Consider the following 12,065-nt stretch of genomic DNA (forward strand, 5'->3'; position numbering starts at 1 on the left):
TCAAGGTCGATCGTTCCAACAGTGATTGATGTGGACCCATTGAAGACGGTGAGCGACCTGGAAAGTTTGCTAATCTTGGGCTCCAATCCCATCTGTTAGATGACAGATAGTTGCAGGATGTTAGCTGCGCTGCCCTCATCCACATGAACTCGCTAGATCACAGCTTGTTCAATCTGGATGCGGATGACTAGGGCGTCATTATGCGGCAGGTCAAGCCCAATCAAGTCTTTCTTCTGGAAACCAATGATGGGTGTATCCACAATGACTGGTACTCCTGTTGTGACTTCAGAGATATAAGTCGCCTGCGCGATCTTCCTCTTGCACTCCTTGGTGGTCAGCCCGGACTCCTGGGAGTCAGCTAGAATGGTGTTGATTCGAATGACCTTTTGGGGAGGTTCCTTGGCAGCCGCATCAAGATCCTCGATCTGTTGGATGGCCTTCTTTGCGACGAATTCTGTGCAATGACCTTCTCTGACCAGCTCCTCAAGGTGCCTTTTCCAAGCGTTGCAGTTGTTGGTGTAATGACTGTGCTCCCCGTGGAATGCGCAGTATTTACTGGTGTCCCTCTTAGAGGGCTCTCCCTTCATTGGTGGTGGTCTTCTCACCCACGGCTTGTCCTTCACCTGAGCCAGGATCTAGTGAATTGGGATATCGAACTCAGTGAAGGTCCCTATTTCTGAGCCTCCCTCTTGGGGTCGCGATCTACGCTTATCCCGGGCTTTTTGCTTGAACTGGTTGCTCTTTTGGCTTGCCTACCAAGGTTTGACTTGGAGTTATGGCCAGCTCTCGGTATAGCTCGTGCTCGGTTGGGAAGCCCTTTTTGAAAGCTGAGGATGCAACTTGGTCATTGCATCCTATGATGTTAGCCTTCTCAGCCTTAAATCGTCTCAGGTAGTCTCGTAGAGACTCGTCTGGCTTCTTGCGCAGGTTGAATAGATGGTCTGCATGCTTTCTGACCATCTTGTAGGAGGTGTACTCTTTTGTGAAGATGAGGACTAACTCCTTGAAGTTTCCTATCGACGCAGACGATAGAGTGTGGAACCAGTCTTGAGCTGCTCCTCGCAGGGTCATCGCGAACACTTTGTACATCAGAGCATCATCTGCCTTGTACAGGATCATGACGCTTTTGAAGTGCCTCAAATGGCTCTCAGGGTCAGAGTCCCCCTTGAATGGAGTGATGGATGGCGTTGTGAACCGCTTCGGTGGAGGAGCTCGTTCCACTTTGTCGGTAAAAGGCGAGCAATCGACTCGATCAATTTCCTTGTGTAGGGCCTCCTCCGTGCTTCCTTTAAGTTGGAGAGCTTGGAGTCGGTCATTTACTAGCCTCTCGACATCCTCTGCTCGCAGGGCTAGATTCTTGGGCCGGCGTCTTCGGTGCCTCGAGCGCGACTGGCTGACTTCTTCCTCGGTTCCCAAGGGTCGATCCCCTTGGGTGCTCTGCCCGTGAGGCAGATTAGGAGATTGAGCTTGTGAGGATTCCTCTACAACTTGTCACCGCGTGTTGGTCCTCGAGCGAGTAGGTGGGCGTCGATCATCATCTTCTGCCCACAAGGAGGGTAGCTCAGGTCGACGTCTTCGGTGTCTCGAGCGCGACTAGCTAACTTCTTCCTCGGTTCCCAAAGGTCGATCCCCTTGAGTGCCCTGCCCGTGGGGCAGATTAGAAGATTGAGCTTGTGAGTATTCCTCTACAGCTTGCCGCCGCGTATTGGTCCTCGAGCGGGCTGGTGGGGGTCGATCATTGCGCTAGTCACGCGACTGCTCACGAACTCGAGCTCCTTGTGAGCCCAAGCGGGCGTGGACATTGGACTGTTGGCCTAGCCTCTCGAGCACATTGGTCCTTGGTCCTAGCCTCGAACGGCTCAGAGTACGGCTCGCGGCTGTCTGCGTCTCATCTGCTCAAATTTTCCCACGAGAATATTCGCCCAAGATTCCTTCGTCTTCTCCGCCTCTCTTTCTCCCTGCAAAACAAATCGAAGTAAAAGGACCATATCGGAGGGGTGTCAGCCAAATGCCCTCCGATGCCTAAGTTAGGTAGGGTGTTTCAAGGAAAATTGGGTGGCCGGAGCAGTGTGTGGTGGCCGGAGCCTTGTGTGAGAGAGAGAAAGAGAGGAGGTGGCTATGGTTTTTGAGAAATAATTTCTGCAGAGTTTCAGTAGGAATTTAGACGTACCTTAACCTTTGTGTGTGGCCATCCTTTTATAATGGTCTCGGAGGCTAGGGTTTTAGAGGAATAATTCTGTAGAGGGAAGGGAATTATTCCTCCCGATTTGGAATTGATTTAATTAATTAGGGATTTGATTTATTAGGGTAAATCAAATCCCTGATTGTGGTAGGTATCAATTCAATTCCTAATTTAATTAGGTAACTCCTCATTTAATTGGGAATTGGGGTAGGAATCAAATCAATTCTCGACCCAATTAGGTAATATTCTATTTAATTGGGTAATCCCCAATTAAATTGAATAATTCCCAATTAGGTCAAATAATCCCCAAATGAAAGGAATTATTTGACCTAGGGTTTTAATTTAATTAGGTTCCCACATATATCATACTAACAAAAGTTGTGCTTATCATTACTAATTGCAGTGTTTTAAATTTGGAGTTTTCAAGTGATTTTCATGATGTTCGTTCTAATGATCATCCTAACGCTACTTTCTAAAAACGTGCTAAAAATGAAATTTCATAAAAACCATTAGCACCCCATTCCCATATGTTCTGCATCATAAAAACCAACGCTACTTTCATGAAATTGTAGTTTCCAAACGATTCTGTTGGAGTAAGTAAACATATTTATTTTACTTTTAACTTGTCATTACTACTAATTGTAATTTGGTGTTTTTCAAGTGATTTTCATGATGTTTCCGATGAACATTCTTATGCTTGGTTCCAAATTGTATTAAAACTAAAGATGGAAATCTAATGAGCTTGGGAATTTCAAGCATGTAAGAATGTGCTAAACATGGGAGACTATTTATTTATTTAATAATTTGGCAAAAGAAAGGCATTATAAAAAATAAAAAAAATCAACGTAAGTCAAGTTTATGTTGCCTATAAATAAATACCAATTTTATTTTAGATTTTAATCATATATATATATATATATATATATATAGATATATACCTGTGAAATTCATGAACCTGCAAGTTTCTGAGCAAATATGCAAGCTTTCAGTTCCAACAGCAGCCACGACTATGGAATTTTTGTCACGGTCGAGCAGAGAGGTTTCTCAGATGATGAATCGCTTCCCATTCCCATTCCTGAGGTCTCGATTCTTTTGAATGTCGTCGTAAGCTACAATGTTAATTCAGATATTTCTCTGCCCACCAGAGCTTACGATGCAAGACTCGAACTTGATCATCCTTTTCACTCATTCAAGTCCAATTCACGAGATATTTTATCAAACATGATCGATGCAATGCACATTCCGTTCCCATTGGACCGGCTCCGATGGAAAACGCAGCGTTTTGGTGGTGGCAACACAGAGCCACTCGAGAGCGTTGAAGCTATGGTAAGCAGAATGGCTCTTGAGGCTAGTACCATGGTGGAAAATCATGGAGCTGCTGGACTTAACAAGAAGCTCGGCATACTTGTCACTGTTGAGAAGGAGATTCCAATGCTTGCACACCAACTGTTCGACGAAATGCAGCAGTTGGAGGTTGAGGACAGGGAGCTCAGGGATGAGGTGAACTCGCAAATAGAGACATATCATGCTCCGCTTGCACTTTCTTCGGGTGGTATTGAACAAATAGGGGAGGGTTGGGCACGGCGGCTGAGGGAAGGCTGGTACTCACTTGCATTCCGGGCTAGTGTTATGCTTTCTGCTGATGATGTTCATCAAATGGAGGATGTTCTAGATAGGCTATTGAGCCTCCGGGACAGTATGATAAGAACTTGTGCAAACATGCGCTCTTTCTTGGATACATTGGCACAAAACACTGGGGATATCGACGATGGCGCATTGACAGAAGCAGCTGTGAGAGAGTCATTGGAGGAAGCAGTGTTCAGCCCAATGCCTGCAACTAGAGCATCAGTTGAGGCCTTGGAGAAGTTTGTGTTTGATGGAGGGGTGCAACACGGTTCGAGCAGCGACCAACTTTGTGTGGTTTGCTTGGGAAAGATGTTGAGTGGGGATCAAGTCGCTTGCTTGCCATGCTCTCACATGTTTCATGGACATTGCATTGAACAGTGGTTGAGGTATGGTCATGTATGCCCTCTGTGTAGGTTCAAGTTGCCAACTGATTATTGATGCAGATATATGGGATTGTTGTGAGAGCTCTTCATCTTTGAATTTCACTTATTTTTCAGAATTTCTTCAGTTTCCGTTATCTACCTATGAACGTTTATCTTTCGCAATTCCAGACATGTGGGATTTGATTGATACATAATTTGTATATATCAATATCTCAATTTTCTAGGGCTAAAAAGAAATCACACTCATTCTTGCATAAAAAGAAATTAATCCATTGATGCAACTTTTTAACGGAAAGCCTCTCACATCTCTCTTCTTTAATTTCTGTGCACAAACTTTCTTTGTTAATTAAAAATGGAGGTTTCAATCAACAGTCAGCATGACCATGACCATGGCGTATTTGTGATGGGAGATAATTTCTTGTCAAATTTTAGCTCTCTGTCAAATATTTCAGTCAAGCTCAACGATTCTTTGCCGACATGGGATGGGATAACTGAGCCCTGCTCTTGAACTTGAATTTCACTTCTTTAATTTTCCAGAATTATGCAGTTCAATCAAGTTAATCTACCTTTCATACCAATTGGTAATCACGCACAACTTTTATTTCTACTCTAAGTCAACAATGAAAATTTATGTTTGGGTTTTTCTTGGGGGAAAAATCTTATTCCCAAGCATTATTGATCAGAAAAAGAAATTATCATTCCTAGTCGTAATGGATTAGGATTATCTTTCCCATTCCTTCTGGAGTTCATCATTATTATAAAAGGAAACTCGTACACAGACATCAACCAATTCATTAGCAAAAAAGGTTTACTATTCGCCAAACTCTTTTCCTAAAAGGAAACTAATACTGATTGAGTACTGAAATTGATTTCTTTTCCAAGAGTAATGAAATTGAATTCTTTTCCAAGAATAAATGAAATGAAATTGAAATAAAAAAGAGTAATATCACCTCGGAGTGAATAAAATCTTTTCAACATATAGCTCCTCTCTTTATGACCTAAACATGCAGGCTTTCAATCCCAACACGAACGACCATGACTATAGTGTAGTTGTGATGGTAGAAAACAGAGGCTTCCCATATGATCAATCCCTTGTGAAATTTCCTCAAGTCTCAATTGCTTGGAATGTCTTCAAGAGCTACCATGTTATTCAAGATGGTACCGGCACCACCACCCGACCCGATTGAGAAATCCGATCATAGACCCCAACACAACACACAAATTTAATGCTCTACCCTCGTTACCATCACATGAAATTATATCCAATATGTTACATGAGATACACATCTCATTCCCATTAGACAGGCTACACTGGAAACCGAGTCGTTTTGTGAAGGACACTGATCCGTTGAACAGCGTTGACGACATGATCAGCAACATATAACAAGTCGTGGATGGGATGGTTAGTGCAGAACAACGTAAGAAGCTGGACGTGAATTGTCATGGTTGACAAGCAGATTAAGATCTCACAGCAACAATATGATGCAATGGTTGCAAGGAGGGAGTTTGAATGTATGTTAAAGGATTTCCGTTCTATGCTTTCAATGAAGAGTAGTTTAGACCATTATCCATTACTATTAGGTCATTATCCGAGTCTTTATTGTTTCTATTTGAGTTTTTACTTTTCCAGAGTTATTACCCTTATAAAGAATTTAGCATTTGCACGTTTAATACTCATATTGTACACGTATGTACATAATTTTCATGTTTAATACACTTGTTTTTTACAAAATTTTTAATATTACGCATAAAATTCATGTATTATTCACAAAATACTTACATATTATTGAATAAAAATAAAATATATTAAAATATTTATATACTAATTTTTCACTAAGTAAATAATAATTAAAAACATAACTGCTATTTAAAGTAATTAAAAAGAGAAATTCAAATTATGATAGCAACGCGGGCATACTTTTAAATAATAATAATAATAATAATCTGTACTGTTTAAATAAATAAATAAAACACGCGTTGGGCGCTAAGCGACAGTCGGGTCCTCTTTACTATTTTAAATAATTAGTATAGCCGCTTGGCTATACTCTAGATTTTTTTATATTTTTAAATAGGAGTATAGCCTGCCAGTGTTACTGGGTTCTTTTTTTAAAATTTTTTATAAATAGTATATCCGCGCAGCTATACTCTTGCCATAGATACTGTGATTTTTTTTATTTAATAAAATTTCCCATTTTTGTTTATCGATAAGAATAGTTTAGAACATTATCCATTACTATTAGGCTATTACCAAAGTCTCTATTATCTTCTTTTGAGTTTTTACTTTTCCAGAGTTATTACTCTTATAAAGAATTTAGTATTTTCACGTTCAACACTCGTATTGTACACGTACGTACATATTTTTCATTTTTAATATTACACACAAAATACTCACATATTATTGAATTAAAATAAAATATATTAAAATATTAAAATACTAATTATTCACTAAGTAAATAATAATTAAAACATACGTACTATTTAAAGTAATTAAAAAGAGAAATTCAGATTATGCTATTAATTAGATATAGGTATAGCCAGACGGCTATACTTTTTTTTTAAAAAAAAAAAATCTATTTACATAGTATAGCTGGGCTGCTACACCTTTTCCACGAAAAACACGAGCTGGGCTCTAGGCACTAGGCAACAGCTAGGTCCTCTTTATTTGTTTTTTAAAATTAAATAATATACCCACGCGGCTATACTCTGATTTTTTTTTTTTAATAAAAAGGAGGATAGTCGGGCGGCGTTACTGGGTTTCTTTTTTTATATTTTTATATTTATATAAATGATATAGCCGTGATTTAAATTTTTTTTATTTTTTCCCAATTTTTTTTTATCAATAAGAGTAGTTTAGAGCATTATCTATTACTATTAGGCCATTACCCGAGTCTCTATTGTCTCCGTTTGAGTTTTTACTTTTTCAAAATTATTACCCATATAAAGAATTTAGCATTTTAACTTTAATACTCGTATTGTACAGATACGTACATATTTTTCATGGTTAATACACTTTTTTTTATACAAAATTTTCAATATTACATACAAAATTCACGTAGTATACACAAAATACTCACACATTATTGGATAAAAATAAAATGTATTTAATATTTAAATACTAATTATTCACTAAATAAATAATAATTAAAACATAACTATTATTTAAAGTAATTAAGAAAGAGAAATTCGGATCATGCTATTAAATGGGTATAGCCGTCCGGCTATACTGTAAAAAAAATCTTTTTACACAGTATAGCCACTCTGCTATACTGTTGACATACTTGATTTTTGGCGATACTATTTTCACAAAAACCCCCGCTGAGCGCTAGGCGATAGCCGGGTCCTCCGCCGGACGGCTATACCCTGGCTTGTTTATTTATTAAAAAAGGTATATCCGCACGGCTTTACGGCGGTCCTTTTTTTATTATTATTTCTTTTTATAAATAGCATAGCCGCGCGGCTTTACAGCAGTCCTCGGAAAAGCTGGACTAGTAAAAACCCTCCAAGTTCCTATTCTTATTAAAAGCTCAAATCCTTCATCGAAACAATTTTCCTCATCAGTAAAACCCTCCACCTACTCAAAGTATCAGTCAGAGAGCAACTCCGGAGCTCATTCTGGGAAACTTTTCCAACTTGGTCAATTAATAAACGTATTCAACCAGGACACAACTATATTCAGAATGACATAAAGAAACAGAGAGAAAAAAAACTCAATTCTGCATAGGATCCAAGTGCATATTTACATTTGCAAGGTAAATTTTATATGGAACTTTTCAAGATCACCTTCAGCTGTGTCTTGAAAGAAAATACCTAATAATAAGAGAATTCATAAACAGTACAAGGCTAGTTTGATGAAGTGCAAGCCATCCTCATTTCTCATACCAAATAATAAGACAATGGAAACTTCTTATTTCTCACATTCCTTCTCCTATAATGCCAGTGAGCATTGATCCAGTCACATTTACCTGAGACGGGCAGGGTCAATCCTGGGGCTAGCACCGGTTGTGCTCCCTTCAGGCTGATGGTTGAGGAGAACATTGCTCTCAGTTGATGAGGTATCATCATCCACCAAAAAGCTACTTGTCTTGTGGTTACATCTTTGAAATCCCAATCTGCCGAATAACTTGGCTTTGACATAACAGTGCTTGCTTCAATATCTCCAGAAAGTATTGCCACCACACGTGACATCGATGGCCTCATCATTGGTGAAGCCTGAGTGCAGAGGAGAGCTGCTTTTATCAAACTAGTTGCGTCATTTTCATCAAACTCTGTCAATCTTGGATCCACCAGCCCCAGACTCTGGTCGTTTTCATGTAGAGTCCATGCCTGAAAACAGACAACATGGCATGGTCGAAAAGGAAAAAAATAAAGAATTTTACGCAGCAATGCTAAAGTAAAAGTAGCTAGGCAAAGTTTTCTTACCATTCAAGAAGATAAATCCTCTCAGGATCCAAGTTGTTCTCAGAATTTGGTCTCCCGCTGAGGATCTCCAAAGCAACAACCCCGAAACCAAAAACATCAGCCTTTTCTGTCAGATGTCCGCGCATTGCATACTCCGGCGCCAAATAGCCTCTACAAGATTATCAAATGCTTACTAAAAACGTTGCTTGGATTACACCCTCCCTAGTCATGATTAACAATGTATAACATAAACGAGGGCTTACATTGTGCCTGCAACCCGGGTGCTCATGTGTGTTTTCTTGTCATCATAAAGCTTTGCCCATCCAAAATCTGATATTTTTGGGGAGAGTTCTGCATCTAGCAAAATATTACTGGCTTTGACGTCTCGATGTACAATCCTGGGCTTTGACTCCTCATGAAGGTAAGCAAGTCCTCTTGCTGTTCCTAATAATATATTGAAGCGGGTAGGCCAGTCAAGGTGCAAGTCATTTCTTCCTGAAACATTACATGGAAAAACAACCAATGCACATATAAGAGAAAAAGGAAAAATAAAATTAATGAAAATATGTTTTGATATGAGAATTGGGCTGGTTTAACATATTTTAATTGTTCAGGATACTTAATTGAATAATCCCTTATACAGAGCAAAAACTAATAAAAACTAACTAGCAGTAGTTTTCTTCTTTCTTTATTTTCCAGCAGAAAACCAAGGCAGTGAAAGAAGATTTATTCTCAAGGAAAAAACTTGGATGTAACTTCAGAGTACTTCAAACTGCAGAATATTCTGATTCAGATAATTACTCTTTTGGTTTCTTTAATCTTCACTCCTCAGCAGAGAAAAATTATAACAAATGGTTGTGTAAAAAACTTGGATAAAGGCTCTATAAAACATTCCAAAAAGTGCCTGATCAAGGCTCTTGTTTTCAAGATACTCATAAACCAAAATACGGTGGCTTCCTTCAATGCAGCATCCATACAATTTCACTAGATTGCGATGTTGGACTGCAGATATCGTAGCAATCTCGGTTACAAATTGACTCTTCCCTTGGTGAGATGCTACTGAAAGTTGCTTCACAGCCACAACCCTCCCATCAGAAAGTGTACCCTATAAACAGAAATACAATTCAGTGACACGAAAGGGAAGTAGAAAGAATCTATTTTGCCTCTCTCAATTTCTTTTTGTAAGAAGTCAAAGTCATTACTTTAAAGTAGCAGATATTGATGTAAAATAGATTTCACCTTATAAATAGGTCCATATCCTCCCTCTCCTAGCTTATTTGAAGGATTAAAATCTTCTGTTGCAGCTCTCAACTCAGCATAACTGAAAGTATTTGGTCGGAGACCTAATCCTAGAAGATCTGCATATTCAAAAGAGAGTATGACATAGGTTTAAATTTCGAAACAACATATCAGAAGTATTTTCTCTCAAATATGCTTATCAACACTAGAGAGAACCTAGAACCGCATGCAGAATTAACCCTTATTAATATGCTCATTGCTCTTTTACCTTCATCGTCATCTTTTTCTGATGTTTTTCTCCGCACATATAAAACTGCAAATAATAATAGCAAGATCACTACTCCGACGGGGACTGCAATACAACCTATCAAACCAGCCCTGCTCTTCTTTCCTGGAGTAGCTGGTGTATCTGAGCAATGAAACAGAATAATTATTCAGTGTCAATCAATTGACAGCAGATAAATATATTTAAACCATTCATAGGAAATCTTCATAACTTGACATTATATTATACACCTGAAGCATCATGGACAGCCGATATTAGCGGGCTGTAATCACCTTGTTCAGGTATGGAACATGTTCCCTTACCAGCCTAGAACAGATGAATATCTAGGTAATTCTCCAATCTTTTTCTCAAAATAACGATGATGGTTTCAAAATGTGACCTTTTCCCCAAAATCAATCTAAGTCCTTAACAATCTTAATCCCCATAGAATTAGCCGTACATTGATGGACTTACAAATGGACTCCAAGGGCAAGTACTGGCAATACGGGTCAGATTGCTTCACTTTGGCGATCTCATACAAGTGCCTCACAGACAGCTCAGAAGCGACCACGTGTTTGAGTCGGCTGCTGCCGGTGGCTTTTTCAGGTACCAGCTGACAGACGGTGACTTACGGCTATACTTTTGTAAATAGGGCTGTACTATTTCACCGAAACACGCGCCAGGCGCTAGGCGGGTCTTTTTATAAATTTATAAATTGTATAGCCGAGCGGCGATGATCGTTTTATTTTTATAAATAGTATAGCCGCAAGGCTATACTCTAGCCATAGATATTGTAATTTGTTTTTCCAGTTGTTTTTTTTACAGAGTATACTGTTTTCAAAAAGACAAAAAAACACGCGGCAAACAACCCTAATTCTTGGGCAGATAGCTTCCCTTCTCTCTCCGGTCTTCGTCGGCAACATGATGGGTAAGAGGTGCTGGCTTTCCTCGATACCCGGCAACCTCTATGACCACGAGAGGATCATGAAAGAGTACCAAGCTATGAAAGAGGAGATCAAGGCCAGGGCACTCAAGGAAGAGTGGGACTTACTGATAAAGGATTACAACGTTTGCGTTGCGTTTCTGCTGGTCTTGTCCAACTCCGGTATGCTTTGCAAAAACTCTTCGGCATTCGGGATGGGATAATTACCACTCTGTCCCCTGAAAGCTTGAATTGTGTTTTTGGGCCGATGGATGACGCCTCAATTGTGCAATTGGTCGAGGGCCTTGGAGAAGTTGGTGTTTGATCTATTAAGATATGTGGATCATTCAGGCTGACTGTGAAATCTGGGTAGCAATCAAAATGAATCCGGCCATTAGCAAGGCTGGACTCAATAATTCCTAACGTACTGTCGTTGAAATTAGTAAATCTAGCATCACGCAAACAGAGAAGGATTGAAGCTTTTAATCCTAATCTAGTTAATGGTTTGACAGCAACTTGGACTAGACCAATATGGAGGAAGTTGTTTCCATCATTTTTATGTTTTCTAATTGACTCAAGATTAAGCAATTGACATGTCTCATGATTCTTACTTAGGGCATAGACTTGTTCTACTGTTTTGACATGAGTGGTCGACTTGAAGCTGGATAATGACCGTTTTTTCTTATAAATGTCTTGACTGGGGACTCTAGGTATATTCCAGTCTTTATAATCTAAATTACTATTATTATCATACTCAACTTGTTCTTCATTAACTATCTCTTGGAGACAACTATTGGCTCTAGAGTTGCAAGAACTGTAAGAATTGATTCTAAGAAAGCGACTCATTAATACTCAAGGTTCTGGATCTGGACTTCTAAAAAGAAAGTGAACAGAAACTCCTAATACAAACTTCATGGGATAACGGTATACCTAAATTTCTCTCGCCCTCCTACTAATGCCACTACCGCTCAGGCCTCCCTGGGACTTACTGTTTGGAACGGGTCTTACAATTCGAACACCAAGAGAGAGAAGGACAGGTAGACTGAAAGA

At 39.3% G+C, this 12,065-nt stretch overlaps 2 protein-coding genes and 2 long non-coding RNA genes across 6 annotated transcripts; 1 reads left to right on the forward strand and 3 right to left on the reverse strand.

Moving 5' to 3' along the window:
* Positions 1–152: 152 nt before the first annotated feature.
* LOC117628953 lies at positions 153–1,802 on the reverse strand. The gene is made up of 3 exons (XM_034361494.1): positions 1,764–1,802; positions 757–1,437; positions 153–635 (listed from the first exon to the last, which is right to left on the reverse strand). The coding sequence occupies exons 1-3, from the start codon at positions 1,800–1,802 to the stop codon at positions 153–155; spliced, it is 1,203 nt and encodes a 400-aa protein (XP_034217385.1).
* Positions 1,803–3,139: 1,337 nt separating this feature from the next.
* Positions 3,140–4,418, forward strand: LOC117628257. Its single transcript, XM_034360673.1, has one exon. It carries the CDS (start codon positions 3,158–3,160, stop codon positions 4,244–4,246), a length of 1,089 nt encoding a protein of 362 aa, XP_034216564.1. The 5' UTR covers positions 3,140–3,157; the 3' UTR covers positions 4,247–4,418.
* Positions 4,419–7,888: 3,470 nt separating this feature from the next.
* On the reverse strand, positions 7,889–9,001 carry LOC117628087. Its single transcript, XR_004585897.1, has 2 exons — positions 8,611–9,001; positions 7,889–8,514 (listed from the first exon to the last, which is right to left on the reverse strand). It is a non-coding gene; the product is annotated as an uncharacterized LOC117628087 (long non-coding RNA).
* Positions 9,002–9,022: 21 nt separating this feature from the next.
* LOC117628086 lies at positions 9,023–10,451 on the reverse strand. Of its 3 annotated transcripts, XR_004585895.1 has the most exons (5): positions 10,345–10,451; positions 10,097–10,237; positions 9,829–9,947; positions 9,391–9,694; positions 9,033–9,084 (listed from the first exon to the last, which is right to left on the reverse strand). It is a non-coding gene; the product is annotated as an uncharacterized LOC117628086 (long non-coding RNA). The 3 variants fall into 3 exon arrangements; XR_004585896.1 differs by having other exon boundaries at positions 9,023–9,694; positions 10,045–10,237; XR_004585894.1 differs by having other exon boundaries at positions 9,024–9,694.
* Between the last annotated feature and the right edge of the window lie 1,614 nt (positions 10,452–12,065).

The sequence above is a fragment of the Prunus dulcis genome, chromosome 5 (assembly GCF_902201215.1).
Source record: "Prunus dulcis chromosome 5, ALMONDv2, whole genome shotgun sequence".
Lineage (NCBI taxonomy): Eukaryota > Viridiplantae > Streptophyta > Magnoliopsida > Rosales > Rosaceae > Prunus > Prunus dulcis.